Raw genomic sequence first — 20,385 nt, forward strand, 5'->3', positions numbered from 1 at the left:
TCACCTGATATCAAAGGACATTCAGTAGCAGAAGAAATGGAGATAATGTTTCCTCTCCATGAGATTCTGCTAACACCCATAGTTGAAGATGTATTAGCTTCTCTGAATGAGAAGCTGCTCTCATCTGATGCTGAGGTGATACTAGCACCAGAAGTTGAGCAACTGGAATCTGCAGATGAGTTGCCACAGGAAGTCATGGTGAGATCAGTACCAGAATTTGAGGAGTCACTGGTATCTGAAGATGTAAAAATATTGTTACCAGAAGTTAAGGATGCACATATTGAGGAGTCACAAGTATCCGAAAATGTGGGGACCTTGATACCTGGAGCTCTGGATAAACATACATTTGAAGTCAAAGAAGCATTGGTGCCTGAAATAGAAGAAATATTAGTGCCTGAAATCGTGGAAGTATTGGTTCCAGAAATTAAGGAGGACTGGAACTCTGAAATTGACATTGAATGGGTACCAGAAATTCAGGAGACATTTGATCCTAGAATTGGTGAGATACTGGTATCAGAAGTTCAAGAGACATCAATGTTTGATAGTAAGAAAACTTTGGTGTTGGCATTTCAGGAGACAGTGATGCCAGAAGTTATTGATACTTTAGTTTCTGAAGTTCAGGAGACACTTGTGTCCAAGGACCACAAGACTTTGACACCTGAAGCCAAAGAGGTACTGCCATTTGAAGTTGAGGAGATAATACATGAAATTCAAATGACAGTAGTTTCTGAAGTTGAGAAAACATTAGCTGTTGAAGTTGCAAAAACTTTAACACAGGAATTAAAGGGGACACTGGTGCCTGATTTCATGGAGAAGCAAATACTTGAAGTTAAAGAGGCTAGGATGTCAGAAGTAGAGGGAATTTTAGCACCCAAAATTGAGCAGACACTGGTGCATGAAATTAAGAAAACACTGGTGCCTGAAGATGAGAAGTCTTTAACACCTGGACTAGGACAGACATTAGTGCATGAAATTAAGCAAACAATGGTGCCTGAAGTTGAGACAGGGATGCTGTCTGAAAGTGAGGATAATTTAGTGCCTGACAGGACTTTTCTGTATGAAGTTGAAACACTTCTATCTGATATTGAAGAGATTGTAGTACCTGAGATTGAAGTGATTGTAACTCTTGAAGATGATAAGACTTTAATGCCTGAAGTTGAGCAGGCAATGGTACATGAAATTAAGGAATCACTGGTGTATGAAGTTGAGACAAGGCCACTGTCTGAAGTTGAGGAGACTTTTATAAATGAAGTTGAGACAAATCTGGTGCCTGAAGAAGCTCTTATGTACGAGGTTGAGATGTTATTGCCCAGTGTTCCTGAGACACTGGTGCCTGAGGCTGAGGAGACACTGGTGTCTCAGGTTGAGGAGACACTGGTGCCTGTTGCTGAGGAGACACTGGTGCCTGTGACTGAAGAGAGACTGTTGCCTGAAGTTGAGGAGACACTGGTGCCTGTGACTGAAGAGATTCTGTTGCCTGAAGTTGAAGAGACACTGGTGCCTGTGACTGAAGAGATACCATTGACTGAAGTTGAAGAGACACTGTTGCCTGAAGTTGAAGAGACACTGTTGTCTGTGACTGAAGAGACACTGGTGCCTGTGGCTGAGGAGACACTGTTGCCTGAAGTTGAGGAGACACTGGTGCCTGAAGTTAAAGAGACACTGTTACCTGAAGTTGAAGAGACACTGTTGCCTGTGATTGAAGAGACACTGTTGCCTGTGATTGAAGAGACACTGTTGCCTGTGATTGAAGAGACACTGTTGCCTGAAGTTGAAGAGACACTGTTGCCTGAAGTTGAAGAGACACTGGTGCCTGAAGTGGAAGAGACACTGGTGCCTGTGACTGAAGAGACATTGTTGCCTGTGACTGAAGAGACACTGTTGCCTGAAGTTGAAGAGACACTGTTGCCTGAAGTTGAAGAGACACTATTGCCTGTGACTGAAGAGACACTGTTGCCTGTGACTGAAGAGACACTGTTGCCTGAAGTTGAAGAGACACTATTGCCTGTGACTGAAGAGACACTGTTGCCTGTGACTGAAGAGACACTGTTGCCTGTGACTGAAGAGACACTGTTGCCTGAAGTTGAAGAGACACTGGTGCCTGAAGTTGAGAAGACACTGGTGCCTGTGACTGAAGAGACACTGTTGCCTGAAGTTGAAGAGACACTGTTTCCTGTGACTGTAGAGACACTGGTGCCTGTGACTGAAGAGACACTGTTGCCTGAAGTTAAGGAGACACTGGTGCCTGTGACTGAAGAGACACTGTTGCCTGAAGTTGAAGAGACACTGGTGCCTGTGACTGAAGAGACACTGGTAGAAAATGTTTTGTATGAAGTTGAGATACTATTGACTAAAGCTGAAGAGACATTGGTATCTGAGGCTGAGGAAACACTGGTGCCTGAGGCTGAGGAGACAGTGGTGGCTGCAGCTGAAGAGACACTGGTGCCTGAGGCTGAAGAGACACTGGTGCCTGAGGCTGGAGAGACACTGGTGCCTGTGGCTGAAGAGACACTGGTGTCTGAGGCTGAGGAGACACTGGTGCCTGAGGCTGAGAAGACACTGGTATCTGAGGCTGAGGAGGCACTGGTGCCTGAGGCTGAAGAGACACTGGTGTCTGAGGCTGAGGAGACACTGGTGCCTGAGGCTGAGGAGACACTGGTATCTGAGGCTGAGGAGGCACTGGTGCCTGAGGCTGAAGAGACACTGGTGCCTGAGACTGAGGAGACACTGGTGTCTGAGGCTGAGGAGACACTGGTGTCTGAGGCTGAAGAGACACTGGTGTCTGAGGCTGAGGAGACACTGGTACCTAAGACTGAGGAGACACTGGTGTCTGAGGCTGAGGAGACACTGGTGCCTGAGGCTGAAGAGACACTGGTGTCTGAGGCTGAAGAGACACTGGTGCCTGAGGCTGGAGAGACACTGGTGCCTGTGGCTGAAGAGACACTGGTGTCTGAGGCTGAGGAGACACTGGTGCCTGAGGCTGAGAAGACACTGGTATCTGAGGCTGAGGAGGCACTGGTGCCTGAGGCTGAAGAGACACTGGTGTCTGAGGCTGAGGAGACACTGGTGCCTGTGGCTGAGGAGACACTGGTATCTGAGGCTGAGGAGGCACTGGTGCCTGAGGCTGAAGAGACACTGGTGCCTGAGACTGAGGAGACACTGGTGTCTGAGGCTGAGGAGACACTGGTGTCTGAGGCTGAAGAGACACTGGTGTCTGAGGCTGAGGAGACACTGGTACCTAAGACTGAGGAGACACTGGTGTCTGAGGCTGAGGAGACACTGGTGCCTGAGGCTGAAGAGACACTGGTGTCTGAGGCTGAAGAGACAGTGGTGCCTGAGGCTGAAGAGACATTGGTGCCTGAGGCTGAGGAGAGACTGGTGCCTGTGGCTGAAAAGAGACTGGTGTCTGAGGCTGAGGAGACACTGTTACCTGAGACTGAGGAGACACTGGTGCCTGAGGCTGAGGAGACACTGGTGCCTGTGGCTGAAGAGATGCTGGTGTCTGAGGCTGAGAAGACACTGGTACCTGAGACTGAGGAGACACTGGTGTCTGAGGCTGAGGAGACACTGGTGCCTGAGGCTGAAGAGACACTGGTGCCTGAGACTGAGGAGACACTGGTGTCTGAGGCTGAGGAGACACTGGTGCCTGAGGCTGAAGAGACACTGGTGTCTGAGGTTGAGGAGATACTGGTATCTGAGGCTGAGGAGGCACTGGTGCCTGAGGCTGAGGAGATAGTGTTGCCTGAAGCTGAGGAAACACTGGTGCCTGAGGCTGAGGAGGCAGTGGTGCCTGCAGCTAAAAAGACACTGATGTCTGAGGCTGAGGAGACACTGTTGCCTGAGGCTGAAGAGACACTGGTGCCTACTGCTGAAGAGATGGTGGTGCCTGAGGCTGAAGAGACACTGGTGCCTGATGCTGAGGAAACACTTGTGACTGAGGCTGAGGAGACACTGATGCCTGCAGCTGAAGAGATGGTGGTGCCTGAGGCTGAAGAGACACTGGTGCCTGAAGCTGAAGAGACAGTGTTGCCTGAGACTGAAGAGACACTGGTGCCTGAAGCTGAAGAGACACTGGTGCCTGAAGCTGAAGAGACAGTGGTGTCTGAGGCTGAAGAGACACTGGTGCCTGAAGCTGAAGAGACACTGGTGCCTGAAGCTGAAGAGACAGTGGTGTCTGAGGCTGAAGAGACACTGGTGCCTGAAGCTGAAGAGACAGTGGTGCCTGAGGCTGAAGAGACGGTGGTGCCTGAAGGTGAAGAGATGATGGTGCCTGAGGCTGAGAAGACACGGGTGCCTGCAGCTGAAGAGACAGTGGTGTATGAGGCTGATGAGACACTAGTGCCTGTGGTTGAAGAGACACTGGTATCTGAGGCTGAGATGGTGGTGTTTGAGGCTGAAGAGACAGTAGTGCTTGAGGCTGAAGAGACAGTAGTGCTTGAGGCTGAAGAGACAGTAGTGCTTGAGGCTGAAGAGTCACTGGTGCTTGCAGCTGAAGAGTCAGTGGTGTATGAGACTGAGAAGACACTAGTGTCTGGGGTTGAAGAGACACTGGTGCTTGAATCTGAGGAAACAGTAGTACCTGAGGTTGAGGAGACACTGGTACTTGAGGTTGAGAAGATGTTCATGCCTGAGGCTGAAGAGACACTGGTATTTGAGGCTGAGGCGACATGGGTGCCTGAGGCTGCAGACACACTGATATCTGAGGCTGAAGAGACAGTGGTGCACGAGGCTGAGACGGTGGTGCCTGTGGCTGAAGAAACACTGGTGCCTGAGACTGAGGAGACAGTGGTGCCTGTAGCTGAAAAGGCACTGGTGCATGAAGCTGAGGAGGCACTGGTGCCTGAAGCTGAGGAGACACTGGTGCCTGAAGCTGAAGAAACACTGGTGCCTGAGACTGAGGAGACAGTGGTGCCTGTAGCTGAAAAGGCACTGGTGCCTGAAGCTGAGGAGGCACTGGTGCCTGAAGCTGAGGAGACACTGGTGCCTGAAGCTGAGGAGACACTGGTATCTGAGGCTGAGGAGACATTGTTGCCTGAGGCTGAGGAGACACTGGTGTCTGAGGCTGAGGAAACATTGGTGTCTGAGGCTGAGGAGACACTGGTGTCTGAGGCTGAGGAAACATTGGTGTCTGAGGCTGAGGAGACACTGGTATGTGAGGCTGAGGAGACACTGGTATGTGAGGCCCAGGAGACACTGGTATGTGAGGCCCAGGAGACACTGGTATCTGAGGCTGAGGAAACATTGGTGTCTGAGGCTGAGGAGGCACTGGTATCTGAGGCTGAGGAGACATTGTTGCCTGAGGCTGAGGAGACACTGGTGTCTGAGGCTGAGGAAACATTGGTGTCTGAGGCTGAGGAGGCACTGGTATCTGAGGCCCAGGAGACACTGGTATCTGAGGCTGAGGAGACAGTGGTGCCTGAGGCTGAGGAGACACTTATATCTGAGGCTGAGGAGAGACTGGTCCCTGAGGCTAAAGAGGTGTTAGTGGCTGAGGCCAAGGAGACAGTGGTGTCTGAGGCTGAGGAGACAGTAGTTCCTGAGGCTGAAGAGACACTGATACTTGAGGCTGAAGAGACACTGGTGCCTGAGGCTGAGGAGACAGTTGTGCCCGAGGCTGAGGAGACACTGGTGCCTAAGTCTGAGGAGACAGTGGTTCCTGAGTCTGAGGAGACAGTGGTGCCTGAGGCTGAAGAGACAGTGGTGCCTGAGGCTGAGGAGATAGTGGTGTCTGAGGCTGAGGAGACAGTGGTGCCTGAGGCTGAGGAGACACTGGTGCCTGAGGCTGAGGAGACACTGGTGCCTGAGGCTGAGGGGACAGTAGTGCCTGAGGTGAAAGAGATAGAGTTGCCTGAGGCAGAGGAAATAGTGCCTGGGATTGATAAGATGGTGGTGTTTGAAGTTGAAGGGACAATTGTGGCTGAAGATGAGAAAATACTGATCCCAGAAGTTGAGTCACTGGCATTTGTAGTTCAGGAGGCAAGGATATTAACAACAAATGAACTTTTAACACCTGAAACTGATAAGATATCCCTACCTGAAATTGAGGTGCTAGAATATGAAGCTGAGATGGTGTTGACATCTAAAGTTGAAGAGGCATGTGCTTCTGTTGTTAATGAGGCAGTGACATCTGAATTAGAAATGCCGTCCCAAATTATAGGGGCACAGATACTTAAAGTTGAGGAGTTGCTGACATTCAAGATTGAGGAGATATCAGCACCTGACATTGAGAAGACACTGACATCTGAAGGTCAGGATTTATTGGTACCTGAAGTTAAGAATGTAGTAACATCAGAAGTTGAGATGGGAGTAGCACCTGAAGGTCAGGATGAAATGTTATCTGAAGTAGAGAAGGTACGGATGCCTAGAGTTAAAGAGATCCAAGCACTTAAAGTTGAGGTTGAACAAACACTTGGAAGTCAAGAAGCAATACCAGCTAAAGTAGGAAGGACATTAGTTCCTGAAATCGAAGATGTAATTACACCTGAAGTTGAGGTATTGTCTCTTCATGGGGCTTTTTTATTTGAAGTTGATGAAGCACTGTCATCAGAAGTTCTATCAATAGTACACCCTGAGATTAAGGATGTGCAAGAAATTGGAATTGAGGCTTTAGAAGCACGTAAGATTGAAGAGATAACACCACCAGAGATTGAGGATGCAATATCAGTTGAAATAGAGAAGGAACTAGCATTTGAAATTGATACATTTTCTGAAGTTAAAGTAGTACAAGCAACTGAAGATCAAGAGACACTTACGCCTGAAGTTGAGGTAGAACTGTTAGAAACAAAATTTAAGACACATGAAGCTGGTAAAGCATTGTCTCTGGAAGTTGTGGAGACAAAAGTAGTTGATGATGCAGGGGAATTGACACCACAAGTTAAGGAAGTATTAAAACTGGCACCTGAAGTTGAGGCAATAGTGGCGCTGACATATGTAGCTGAAGAATCATGGGCACCTGAAGTTGAGGAGAGCCAGGCACTAGAAATTGAGGAGTTGATGGCATCTGAAGTTGAGAAGATATTAGCATCTGAAAATCATGAACTGTTACCATCTCAAGTTGAAATGCCACTGCCACTTGTGATTGAGGAAATTTTACCATCAGAATTTGAAACTTTGGCCTTTGAAGTTGAGGCTCAGAAACAGGAAGTGGAGGAAATATTGTTACCTGAATTTGAGGCCATGCAGGCATCTGATTTTGAGGATTCACTAAGACATGATGTTATGTTGGTAGTGGTATCTGAGGATGAAGTAGAAAATATCGAAGTTGAGAAGAAAATGGCAGCTGAAGTCCAAGAAACACTGATTTTAGAAGTTAAAAGTGCAATGGCACCTGAAGCAGAAGAGATACTGAGAATTGAAGTTGAAGCACCTTTGCCATCTGAAGTTGAGGCAGTAGAAGAACCTCAAGTTGGGTTAGGACTGGCAATTGAATCTGAAGAGTTACTGGAATCTGATATAGAGGAGGCAGTAGTATCTGAAATTGAGATGCTGGAATCTGAAGCTAAAGTAATATCACCATTTGAATTTGAGGAGTTTGTTATCCATGAATTTCAGGAGCTATGGGCACCTGAAATCAAAGAAATAGTAGCACCTGAACTTGATTTATTAGCACCTGAAGCTATGGAATCATTGGCACCTCATATTGAGGAATCACTGCCATCCAAGGTTGAGGTAATAGCCCTTGCAGTTGATATGACAGCACCTGATGTGAAGGTACTTGGGCCAGAGACTAAGGTAGTATTAGGACATGAAGTTAAGATGATGTATACACCTGAAGTTGAGGAAGTGTTATCACCTGTAGTTGAGGAGATGCTGATTCCTGAAGTTGAAATACTAGTACCTGAAAGTGTGAAAGTACTGGTAAGTGAAGTTGAAGCACTGACATCTAATGTTGAGGAAGTATTGACATCTGAAATTGATAAGATACTGGCACTTGAAGCTGAGAACATAGTAGCTTCAGAAGTTGAGAAGGTGTTAACAACTGAAGTTGAAGAGAAACTGCCACGAGAAAAGGATGAGGCAGTAGTATCACAATATAAGACCCTTGATGCTGAGGTTGGGTTACTGTTTCATGAAGTTGACAAGGCACTGGAACTTGAAGTTGAAACACTGGCATCTGAAACTGAAGAGGTGCTAACATCCAAAGTTGAGGAAGTAACTCCTGAAGTTGATGAGGCATTACTACTTGGAATTGATGAGAGTTTGCTACATGAAGTTGATGAATTGCCTTCTGAAATTGAGGAGGTACTAGCACATGAAATACTAGAAGCATTGGCACCTTTGGTTCAACAGGTACTGGCATCTAAAGTTGACCCATTATTAACAACTGAATTTGAAGAGGAACTGGTGTCTGAAGTTACAGAAACTTTTGCACCTTCAGTTCAAAAGCCACTGTCTCATGGAGTTGAGAACCTACCAGCACCAGAAGTTGAGGAAGCCTTAACACATGAAATCAAGGCAGCACCAGCACCTGATATTAAAAAAGTACTTGCACCTGCTGTTGCTGAGACACTGACATCAAAAGTTGAGACATCAACAAGTAAGGTTGAAGAGGTAATATCATCTGAAGTTGAGGCTTTACAAGTACTTGAAGCTGAGGAAGTTGAAATTCAGGATTTATCACCTCATCAATTAAAAGAGACACCATCAGCTAAAATTGAAAGGTCACAGGGATGTGAAGTTGAGATAGTGGAACCTCAGTTTGAGATATTACCATCTGGAGTTGACATCAACACAGAGGTTATGGAGCCACTTGGATCAGCAATTGAGCTACTACAAGAGGTTGAGGTACTGGCACCTACAGTTGAACCACTGGCACTTGAATTTGAGGAGATATTGATATCTGAAGTTGAAGTACTAGCTCTTGAAGTTGAAGATGTACTGGCACCTAAATTTGAGGTGCCAGCATCTGGAATTGAGAAAACTCCTTCCCATGAAGTTGAGTTCTTGGCAGCAGAAGTTGAAGTACTGGTACCTGAATTAATCGTAAAATCATTAGAAGCTGAGGAAGTACTGGTATCTGAAGTTGAAGGTGAAGTGAAGGTGCTGGAAATTGAGGAAGTACAGACATCAGAAGTTGAGGAAGTACATGCAGTACCTGAAGTTGAAATGATTATGACAATTGAATATAGGGAGACACCATCTGAAGTTGAGATAACATTTGTACCAGATAATGAAATATTATTAACTCCTGAAACTAAGAGGATGTTTGTATCTGATGATAGAATTTCTTCTCATGAAATTGAGAGCACACTGGCATCTAGAACTGGAGAGTCAGTGACACATAATGTTGAGGAAATTGTGGCTTCCAATATTGAAATGTTGACACATAAAGTAGACAATGTATCGCCACTGAAGACAGAAGAGCCGCTGATACCTGTGCTAGAGAGGAATTTGGCACCCGAGATAGAGCAAATTCTTGCAATGGAAATGGAGAAGGTTTTGGAAGCAAAATTTGATAAACTATCAGCTGTTGTGAAAAATTTATTTACAAATAAATTATACAAAATAATTGTTGAATTTAAAGAAATATTTATATCTTCAGAGAAAGATATTCCTTGTGAATTGGAAGAAGCATCTCAAGCTGAGAGGTTCATTTCTACAGAAGAGGCTGAGAAAGTAGTGAGACATGAAGTTAAGAAAAGACTGGCTCCTGAACCTAAGGGATCAGACTTCTCAGAAGTTGAAGAGGTTTTCACTCTTGAATATCCAGAATTATGTAAAATTCGATCTGGAGAAACATTCCTAGCAAATATCACAGCAGATGGAATGATAGAAAGGGATGATGAAATCAAAACAGTCTTAGATAACATAGAGGTAGGTAAAGTAGATTTAGTATCATCAGAAGATCAAGAAACACAGGTACTTGAATCTCCAGTACAGATTTTAGCAGCTGAAGTTGGAGAAGGATTTTCATTTAATGATGATGACTTTGTACGTCAGGTTGATTATATAAGTGAGTCTGAAAGTAAGATACAGTATTCTGCAAATGAAGAGCTAGTGGAAAATGAGTTTCATGAATTTCATGATTTTGACAATCAATTACTAGAAGAGCCTGAATCTGAAAACAGACTACCTGAGATCAAAATTGAGAGTGAAGCACCTGAATTTAGTGAAACAATTTCATCTGAAGGGATGTCAGATCACAATGTAGAGGAAATAGTGTTGCTTGAAATTTTTGAAGCTGCTGCTTCAGACAGTATGAAGGCAACATCATATGAATATGAAGAGCTTTTGCAACTTGAAATCAAAGAAGTATTAACATCCGATGTGATAGATACTTTGACCTCTACACAAGTAACATTAACCCCAGAAGTGCAGCATTTCTTAGAAACTGAGGACAATAGCATTTCCTCTTTTGCATCCACTGAATTTGAAATATTTACATCTGAAATTGCACAAGTACACTCAAAACCTGAACTAAAAGTAATGGAGCAAGAGACATTAATGGTGGAAGAAGAGCCAGAGCCCACATTAGCTGACACAGAACCACTGATAGTGGAAGCAGAACCACCTGTAAGGGAGGCTAAATCAACTGAGCAAGAAGCAAAATTGAGTATTTCACCCATAGATTATGCTGAAATCAAACCAGAGGTAAACATTTTAATGGAAGAGCCGGTGTTGGAATTGAAAGCAACATTAATGAAAGATACAGAGATTCATGTGAAACCAGAAACAGTGATAGAATCACAAATAACCATCAAAGGATTTGAGCCAATAATGGTGAGTCTAGAACCGATAGTGGTGAGGCCAGAACCAATAGTTGTTAGACCTGAGCCAATAACGGTTAGGCCAGAGCCAATAGTGGTAAGACTAGAGCCAATAATGGTGAGACCAGAGACATTAGTAGTACAACCAGAACCAAGAGTGGTAGAACAAGAACCAACTTCAGCTGAAGAAAAGTTAAAAACAACAGGAATGGAGTCAGAAACAACAACAATAGAGCCACATCTAGTAGTGGTCAGTATGGGAATAGAGTCAACACTGGTGGAAGCAGGTAAAGAAATTGTAGCCACAGATCCATCAGAGATTGAACCAGAATCAGCAACGTTAGAGCAACAATTGAGCAAGATAAAACCGGAACTAGCAGCTGAAGTGATGGAACCAGAAATATTGGAGATGGAAGCAGAATCACCTTTTATGAGGGGAGAACAAATTATGGATAGCCAAGAACTTAGAGAGGTAGAAACAAAACAAATAGTGGTGGAAATTGAAATATCAGAGGTGGAGCAAGAACCAGTACTGGTGACAAAGCCAAAACTAGGAGAGACAGGGGCAGGAGTGGTGCAGGCAGAAACAGTGACTGAGGAATCAGAATCATCAATATTGATAGCTAAAGAAATACTAGATGAACTGGAATCAACAGTGAAACTAGAAGGAACAGTGATAGAAATACAAGAGGTAGAGTCAGAATCAGCTGAGGAGGTACTGGCACCTGAAGTTGAAGAGCTACTGACAACTGAAGTTGAGGTACTGACACCTGAAGTTGAGGTACTGGCACCTAAAGTTGAGGAGGCACTGGCACCTGAAGTTGATGAGGTACTGACATTTGAAGTTCAGGAGGTATTGGCATCTGAAGTCGAAGAGGTACTGGCACGTGAAGTTGATGAGGTACTAACATTTGAAGTTCAGGAAGTATTGGCATCTGAAGTTGAAGAGGTACTGACACCTGAAGTTGAGGAGATACTGACATTTGAAGTTAAGGAGGAGTTGGCATCTAAAGTTGAAGAGGTACTGGCACCTGAAGTTGAGATTCTAGCACTTCAAGATGAGGAACTACTGACAGCTGAAGTTGAAGTACGGACACCTAAAGTTATAAGTTTGACACCTGAAATTCAGGAGCTGCTAACAACTGAAGTTGAAAAGGTATTGATGACTGAAGCTAAGGAGGGATTGGCAACTGAAGTTGAGGGACTACTGCCAACTAAAGTTCAGGAGGTACTGGCACCTGAAGTTCAGGTGCTGACACATGGTGAAGATGTACTGGAAACTGAAGTTCAGATTCTGGCAACTGAAGTTCAGGAGGTACTGGCACCTGAAGTTCAGGAAGTGCTGACACCTGAAGGTGAAGAGGTACTGCAAATAGAAGTTCAGATTCTGACACCTGAAGTTAAGAAGTTACCAGCACCTGAAGGTGAAGAGATACTGGCACCTGAAGTTGATGAGGTATTGGCACCTGAAGTTGATGATGAACTGACTCCTGAAGTTGAGAAGGTACTGGCACCTGAAGTTGATGAATTACTGGTACCTGAAGTTGATGAGGTACTAACACCTGAAATTGAGGAGGTACTGGCACCTGAAGTTGATGAAGTAGTGCCATCTGAAGTTCATGATTTACTGGCACCTGAAGTTGATGAGGTACTGGCACCTGAAGTTAATGAGGTACTAACACCTGAAGTTGAGAAACTGGCACCTGAAGTTGATGAGCTAGTGCCACCTGAAGTTCATGATTTACTGGCACCTGAAGTTCATGAGGTACTGATACCTGAAGTAGAGTTACTGTCACCTGAAGTTGATAAGGTACTGGCACCTGAAGTTGATAAGGAATTGGCACCTGAGGTTGATGTGGTACTGGCACCTGAAGTTGATGAGGTACTGGCACCTGAAGTTGATGTGGTACTGGCACTTGAAGTTGATGAAGTACTGGCACCTGAAGTTGATGAGGTACTGGCACCTGAAGTTGATGAGGTACTGGCACCTGAAGTTGATGTGGTACTGGCACTTGAAGTTGATCAGGTACTGGCACCTGAAGTTGATGAGGTACTTGCACCTGAAGTTGATAAGATACTGACACCTGAAGTCGAGAAGGGACTGTCACTTGAAGTTAAGGATGTACTGGTACCTGAAGTTGAGAAGTTAATGGCATCTGAAGTTCAGGTGTCGACACCTGAAGCTGAGGAGATACTGGCACTTAAAGTTAAGGAGGTACTGGCACCTGAAGTTGAGAAGGTACTGGCATCTGAAATTGAGATTCTGGCACCTGAAGTTGAAATTCTGACACTTGAAGTTGAGGAGGTATTGGCACCTGAAGTTAAGAAGGTACTGGCACCTGAAGTTGAGGAGGTACTGGCACCTGAAGTCAAGATTCTGACTCTTGAAGTTGAGGAGGTATTGGCATCTGAAGATAAGGAGGCACTGGTACCTGAAGTTGAGGAGGTAATGGTATCTGAAGTTCAGATTCTGACACTTGAAGTTGAGGAGGTATTGGTGCCTGAAGATAAGGAGGTACTGGCACCTGAAGTTGAAGAGGTACTGGCATCTGAAGTTGAAGAGGTACTGGCATCTGAAGTTCGGGTACTGGCATCTGAAGTTGAAGAGGTACTGGCATCTGAAGTTGAAGAGGTACTGGCATCTGAAGTTCGGATTCTGACACTTGAAGTTGAGGAGGTATTGGCACCTGAAGTTAAGGAGATACTGGCACCTGAAGTTGAGGTGGTACTACCACCTGAAGTTGAAGAGGTACTGACATGTGAAGTTAGGGAGGCACTGGCACCTGAAGTTGAGGAAGTACTGGCACCTGAAGTTGAGGAAGTACTTGCATCTGAAGTTGAGGTACTGACACCTGAAATTGAAGAAATACTGGTACCTGATGTTGGGAAGGAACTGGCACCTGAAGTTGAAGAGGTACTAACATCTGAAGTTCACATTCTGGCACCTAAAGTTGAGGAGGTATTGGCACTTGAAGTTGAAGAGAAGCTGACACTTGAAGTTGATGAGGAACTGGCACCTGAATTTGAGGAGGTGCTGGCACCTGAAGTTGATGAAGTAGTGACACCTGAAGGTGATGAGATACTGGCACCTGAAGTTCAGAAGATTCTAGCACCTGAAGTTGAGGAGGTACAGGCACCTGAAGTTAAGAAAATATTGGCACCTGAAGTCGAGAAGATATCAGCACTTGAAGTTGAGGAGGTACTGACACCTGAATTTCAGGCAGTACTTGCACCTGAGATTGACGAGGCACTGGGAGTTCAGATTCTGATATGTGAAGTTGAGGAGGAACTGTTACCTGAAGTTCAGGAGGTACTTCCACCTGAAGTTGATGAAGTACTGGCACCTGAAGTTGGGGTACTGACACCTGAAGTTGAAGAGGTCTTGGTACCAGAAGTTGAGGTTCTGTCACCTGAAGTTGAGAAGATACTGGCACCTGAAGTTGAGGAGGTCCTGGCACCTGAACTTATGGTACTGACATCTGAAGTTGATGAGATACTGGCACCTGAAATTGAGGAGGAAGTGGCATCTGAATTTAAAGAGGAACTGGCACCTGAAATTGAGGAGGTACTGACATCTGAAGTTGAAAAGGATCTGGTACCTGAAGTTGAGGAGGAACTGGCACCTGAAACTGAGAGGGTACTGGCACCTGAAGTTGAGGAGGTATTGTCACCTGAAGTTGAGGAGGAACTGGCACCTAATTTTGAGGAGGAACTGGCATCTGAAGTTGAGGAGGTACAGTCACCTGAAGTTGACGATGTACTAGGACGTGAAGTTAAGGAGAAACTGGCACGTGAAGTTGAAATTCTGGCATCTGAAGTTGAGGTACTGGCTACTGAAGTTGATGAGGTACTGACACCTGAAGTTGATGTGATTCTGGCACCTGAGGTTGACGTTCTGGCATCTGAATTTAAGGATGTACTGGCACCTGAAGTTGAGGAGGTACTGGTACCTAAAGTTCAGGAGGTACTTACATCTGAGGTTGAGGAGGTACTGACATCTGAAATTGAGGAGATATTGACAGCTGAAGTTGAAGAGGTACTGGCACCTGAAGTTGCAATTCTTGCACCTGAAGTTGAGGAGGTATTGACACCTGAAGTTGAGGCAGTACTGGCACCTGAAGTTAAGATTCTTGCACCTGAAGTTGTGGAGGTACTGACACTGGAAGTTGAAAAGGTACTTGCACCTGGAGTTGAGATTCTGGCACCTGAAGATGTAGGGGTAATGGCACCTGAAGCTGAGGAGGTACTCTCACTTGAAGTTGAGAATATACTAGTACCTAAAGTTAAGGAGGTTCTGGCTACTGAAGGTGAGATGGTTCTGGCACCTGAAGTTGAGGTTCTGGCACCAGAAGTTGAGATTCTATCACTGGAAGTTGAAGTGATTCTGGCACCTGAAGTTGATGTGATTCTGGCACCAAATGTTAAGGAGGTACTGGTATCTGAAGTTGAGGTACTAGCACCTGAAGTTGAGGTGCTGGCACCTGAATTTGAGGAGATACTTACACCTGAAGTAGAAATTTTGGCACCTGAAGTTGAGATTCTTGCATCTGAAGTTGTAGAGGTAATGTTACCTGAAGGAGAGGAGTTACTGGCACCTGAAGTTCAGGAGGTACTGACAGCTGAAGTTGAGATTCTTGCATCTGAAGTTGTAGAGGTAATGTTACCTGAAGGAGAGGAGTTACTGGCACCTGAAGTTCAGGAGGTACTGACAGCTGAAGTTGAGATTCTGACACGTGAAGTTGTAGAGGTAATGGTACCTGAAGTTGAGGAGGTAGTCACGCTTGAAGTAGAGAAGATACTAGTACCTAAAGTTGAGGAGATAATGGCACCTGAAGTTGAGGTAGTTCTGATACCTGAAGGTGAGATTTTGGCACCTGAAGTTGATGTGGTTATGTTACCAGAAGTAGAGATTTTGACACCAGATGTTGAGATTTTGGCACCAGAAGTTGGGAGCCTGGCACCAGAAGTTGAGATTCTTCCACCAGAAGTTAAAGCACTGACACCAAAAGTTGAAAAGGTGCTGACACCTGAAGTTGAGATTCTGGTACCTGATGATGTAGAGGTAATGGCATTGGAAGTTCAAGAAGCACTGGCACTTGAAGTTGAGAAGATACTGATACCTGTAATTGTTGAGGTTTTCGTACCTGAAGTTGAGGAGGTATTGGCACTTGAAGTTCAGGAGATACTGGCACCTGAAGTTGAGGAGGTTCTGGCAGCTGAAGTTGAGGACATTCTGACACCTGAAGTTGAGGAGGAACTGGCAACTGAAGTTGAGGATGTACTGGTACCTGAAGTTGAGGATGTTCTGGCACCTGAAGTTGAGGAGGTACTGGCACCTGAAGTTGAGGACATTCTGGCACCTGAAATTGAGGATGTTCTGGCACCTGAAGTTGAGGAGGCACTGGAACCTGAAGTTGAGAAACAAGCACCTGAATTTGAGGATATTCTGGCACTGGAAGTTGAACAGGAACTGGCACCTGAAGTTGAGGTACTACCACCTGAAGTTGAGGTACTGGCACCTGAAGTCCAGGAAGTATTGACACCAGAAGCTGAGGAGGAAGGGGTACCAGAAGTTAAGGAGGAAGGGGTACCTGAAGTTGAGGTACTGGCACCTGAAATTGAGAGGGTACTGGCACCTGAAGTTGAAGAGCTACTGGCACCTGAAGTTGAGGAGGTACTGGCACATGATGTTGAGAGAGTACTGGCACCTGAAGTTGAGGAGGTACTGGCACCTGAAGTTGAAAGGGTCCTGGCACCTGAAGCTGAGGAGGTACTGGCACCTGAAGTTGAGAGGGTCCTGGCACCTGAAGTTGAGGATGTACTGACACCTGAAGTTGAGAGGGTCCTGGCACCTGAAGTTGAGGACATACTGACACCTGAAGTTGAGAGGGTACTGGCACCTGAAGTTGAGAAGGTACTGTCACCTGAAGTTGAAGAGGAATGGGCACCTGAAGTTAAAGAGGAAGTGACACCTGAAGTTGAGGATGTTCTGGCACCTGAAGTTGAGAAGGTACTGGCACCTGAAGTTGAGAAGGTACTGGCACCTGAAGTTGAGGAGGAACTGGCACTTGAAGTTGAGAAGGAACTTCCACCTGCAGTTGAGGAGGTAGTGACACATGAAGTTGAGGAGGTACTGGCACCTGTAGTTGAGGAGGAACTGACATCTGAAGTTGAGGATGTTCTGGCTCCTGAAGCTGAGGAGGTATTGGCACCTGAAGTTGAGGATATTCTGGCACTTGAAGTTGAGGAAGTTCTGACACCTGAAGTTGAGGAGGAACTGACAGCTGAAGTTGAGAAAGTACTTACATATGAGGTTGAGGAGATACAGACTCCTGAAGTTGAGGACATTCTGGCACCTGAAGTTGAGAAACTGTCATCTATAGTTGAGGAGGTACTGGCACCTGAAATTGAGGATGTTGTGGCACCTGATATTAAGGAGGTACTGGCACCTGAAGTTGAGGATATACTGGCACCTGAAGTTGAAGAGGAACTAGCACCTGATGTTGAGGAAATACTGTTACCTGAAGTTGATTTTCTGGCACCTGAAGTTGAGGAGGTACAGGCACTTGTAGTTGAGGAGATACTTGCACCTGAAGTTGAGGAGATACTGGCACCTGAAGTTGAAGAGGGATTGGCACCTGAAGTTGAGGCGATACTGGCACCTGAAATTGAGGAGGTATTGGCACCTGAAGTTGAAGAGAGATTGGCACCTAAAGTTGAAGTACTGACACCTGAAGTTGAAGAGGGACTGGCATCTGAAGTTGAGCAGGAACTTTTCCTTGAAGTTGGCATTGCACTGGCACCTGAAATTGATGAAGTACTGGAAACTGAATTTGAGGAGGCTCTAGCACTTGAAGTTGAGGCAGTTCTTTCTCCTGAAGGTGATAAAGTACTGGAAACTGAATTTGAGGAGGAACTGGCACTTGAAGTTGAGGCAGTTCTTTCTCCTGAATTTGATGAGCTACCTGAATCTGAGTTTGAGAAGGTACTAGAGCTTGAAGTTGAGGCTGCTCTGGCACCTGTAAGTGATGAGGCAATGACATCTGAAATTGATGAGATGCTGGTGTCTGCAGGCAAGAAGATAAAGGCACCAGAAACAACAGATGTGAAAGTGGAACCAATATTGGTGGAAGAACCAGAAATAATGGAGCCAGAACCAGAAGTGTTGCACCTGGAAGTAACCCTGCCAGAGTCAGAATTGAAAATGATGGAGAAAGAACCAGAAGTTCTGGAAGCAAGGAAAGTTATGTTGGAGACAGAGCCTGTGTTAGACCCAGACCTATTAGCACTGGAAGTTGAGCCTATTATGGCAGAGGTAGAACCAACAGTTACAGAATCAAGTTTAGTAATGGTGAAGCCAGACCCAGGAGTTGTAGAGGTAGAACCAGTAATGGTGGAACCAGAAACAGAACCAGAACCACAAGTAATGGAAGGAGAACTAATAATCATGGAAACAGAATCAACATGGACAGCCATAGATTCTATGTTATTGAAACCAGAACCAATTGTAGAAGAACCAGAAATATATTTAGTTACATTAGAGTCAGGATTGGAAGAACCAAAATCAACAGAAACAGAGCCTGAGCCTGTAATCAAGGAACTGATGGAAGCTGGATATGTCATTGAGCAATCAGAAAAAAATAAATTGAAATTGAAACTAGAACTCGAACCAATAATGGAACAAACAGAGCCACCATTAGTGAAACCAAAATCTACACTTGAAGAATCAGAATTAGAAGTGAAAGAATCACTGTCAAAACCAGCAATGGGAGATATAAAACTAGAGAAAACTCTTGTTCATGAACAGCCAGGAATGGTAGAGACAGAATCTACTTTTGAGGAGGCAGTGGTGGTCATAATAGAGCCAGAATCTACAATGGTGGTGACAGAACCAGGAGTTGTGAAAGAAGATTCATTGATATTAGAAGCAGAGCCAGCACTGATAAAGCCAGAACCATCAGGAATGGAAGAAGTCGAAGAAGACGTTGAAATTGATTCCAAAGACATTGTTGATGTATATATTCTGAAAAACAAAGATTTAGTTAAGGAAAGCTATATTCTTGAAATGCCTGAACCAGCTTTGCCAGTAGATCTTAATGTGTTAAAGAAAACATCTGTTTGTATGGATATGGTTTCCAGTTTAGTAAATGACTCATTAGAAGTAGATTCTTATGTATCATTAGATGAAAATGTATTGTCCAAATCTGAGATGAATGAAACTGTAGGGGAAGCTGACATTTCTATTTCAGAGCCTGTAGTTACAGTGAGTAATGTAGTTGATGTTGTATTTTCTGAAGTTAACACTCAAGAAATAAAAGACACCCAAGTAGAGGTCAGTAATACAGCCATAGGTTCCAATGGAAGTATAGTAGAGGTAGTTAAGTCTCCTGTAGATTATGTTGACATTACACAGAACGATCCAAATATACCTGTCGAAAGACTGGCTGCCAGTGAAGGCAGTGAGCCACATTCAATTGCCAAGTCTGAAGCTGCCAACGATGAAGTTCCTCAGAACATATTAACCCTCAAGGTTGAAAACAGCAGCACAGTTGATGCAAAAGTGACAATGCCACTATCCATCTCTTCAAGTAAAGTAACATCAAATGTAGTAGATGACTCACAACAGTCTGATGACAAGAGAACAGAAGCCTCTGAGGCTGAAATGGCTGGGACAACACCACCTATATCACAAGCAGCTCAGCTCTCTCATGTGTTTGCCATTTGTGCTGGGGAAGCACTTAATGAAGGTACTGAAAAGGTAGATTCATCTGCTTCACGCTTGTAAATGCTTGTCCTTTGAGTAAAGGATGCTGCAGTGCGCTAATTCCCGCAGCACACATTTGTCTGCAACATAACAATAATCAGAGGTAATCATTCTAGCTGGCATCCAAGACATGTATTTGAGTTAGATTTGTATGAAGCATTCGTCAAGTTTAAATTGTACTTTTTCTATTGTTTTCTCTTCCTTTTTTAAAGTTTGTTGATATGAAAAATAATACCAATTATGTAGAATCAAGGTTATAAATCTGTGAGTTATTTCTTAATGCTTATTTATTGCACATCAGATATTTTGATATGCACATACATAGATATTTTGCATATTTATTTGTGTATATTGTAATACAGTAGTGTAACTTGACAATAGTTTGATAATTTCATCATTATTATGAGTACACATGTTTCCTGATAAGACAAGAATATGTATGTTGTGGCAGCAAGTTGTTCCTGGTAATCTTTCTAAAAGGGGTAGGGAAAAAAAAAAAAAAAAAAACATGAATATGATCATACTAGTTCCCAGTGATCAGGATACATGTATGCATCATACTTGACGGCTGGGTGAACATCATTACTCAACCCTATGTTGTGCTCAACCCCATTTGACCAGAGAATTTTGTAATTTTGATACTTTTAAACTCACTATTGTGAGACAATATCAAGAATGTTTATGAAATGCTAACATCTTGTTAGAATTTCCATTATTATTGAAAAGGTGCATTTAACCATAAAGTTGCTTTCTATTTCCACTTGAAAGAAACAAATATTGTGTTTTCCATCGAGTCAGTTGACAAACACAGGTCCTTTGAATTATCAATAACATTATATTGGAAGTGTGTTTTCTGCTTGATCTATTTTGTTTACTTAGCATTTTCTTTTTATTTATTTTATTGTTTTTTTATTT

At 44.3% G+C, this 20,385-nt stretch overlaps 1 protein-coding gene across 7 annotated transcripts in view; it reads left to right on the forward strand.

Annotated features, from left to right (window-relative positions):
- The first annotated feature begins 21 nt into the window (after positions 1-21).
- The window catches only part of LOC123513819, a 38,956-nt gene continuing 18,592 nt past the window's right edge, over positions 22-20,385 (forward strand). For all 7 annotated transcript variants that reach the window (XM_045271185.1, XM_045271187.1, XM_045271189.1 and 4 more), the window contains exon 1: positions 22-19,453. In XM_045271185.1, coding sequence (XP_045127120.1) covers positions 37-19,453 — 19,417 coding nt within the window. In that variant the 5' untranslated portion in view covers positions 22-36. The remainder of the gene's footprint in view (positions 19,454-20,385) is intronic.

The sequence above is a fragment of the Portunus trituberculatus genome, chromosome 37 (assembly GCF_017591435.1).
Source record: "Portunus trituberculatus isolate SZX2019 chromosome 37, ASM1759143v1, whole genome shotgun sequence".
Lineage (NCBI taxonomy): Eukaryota > Metazoa > Arthropoda > Malacostraca > Decapoda > Portunidae > Portunus > Portunus trituberculatus.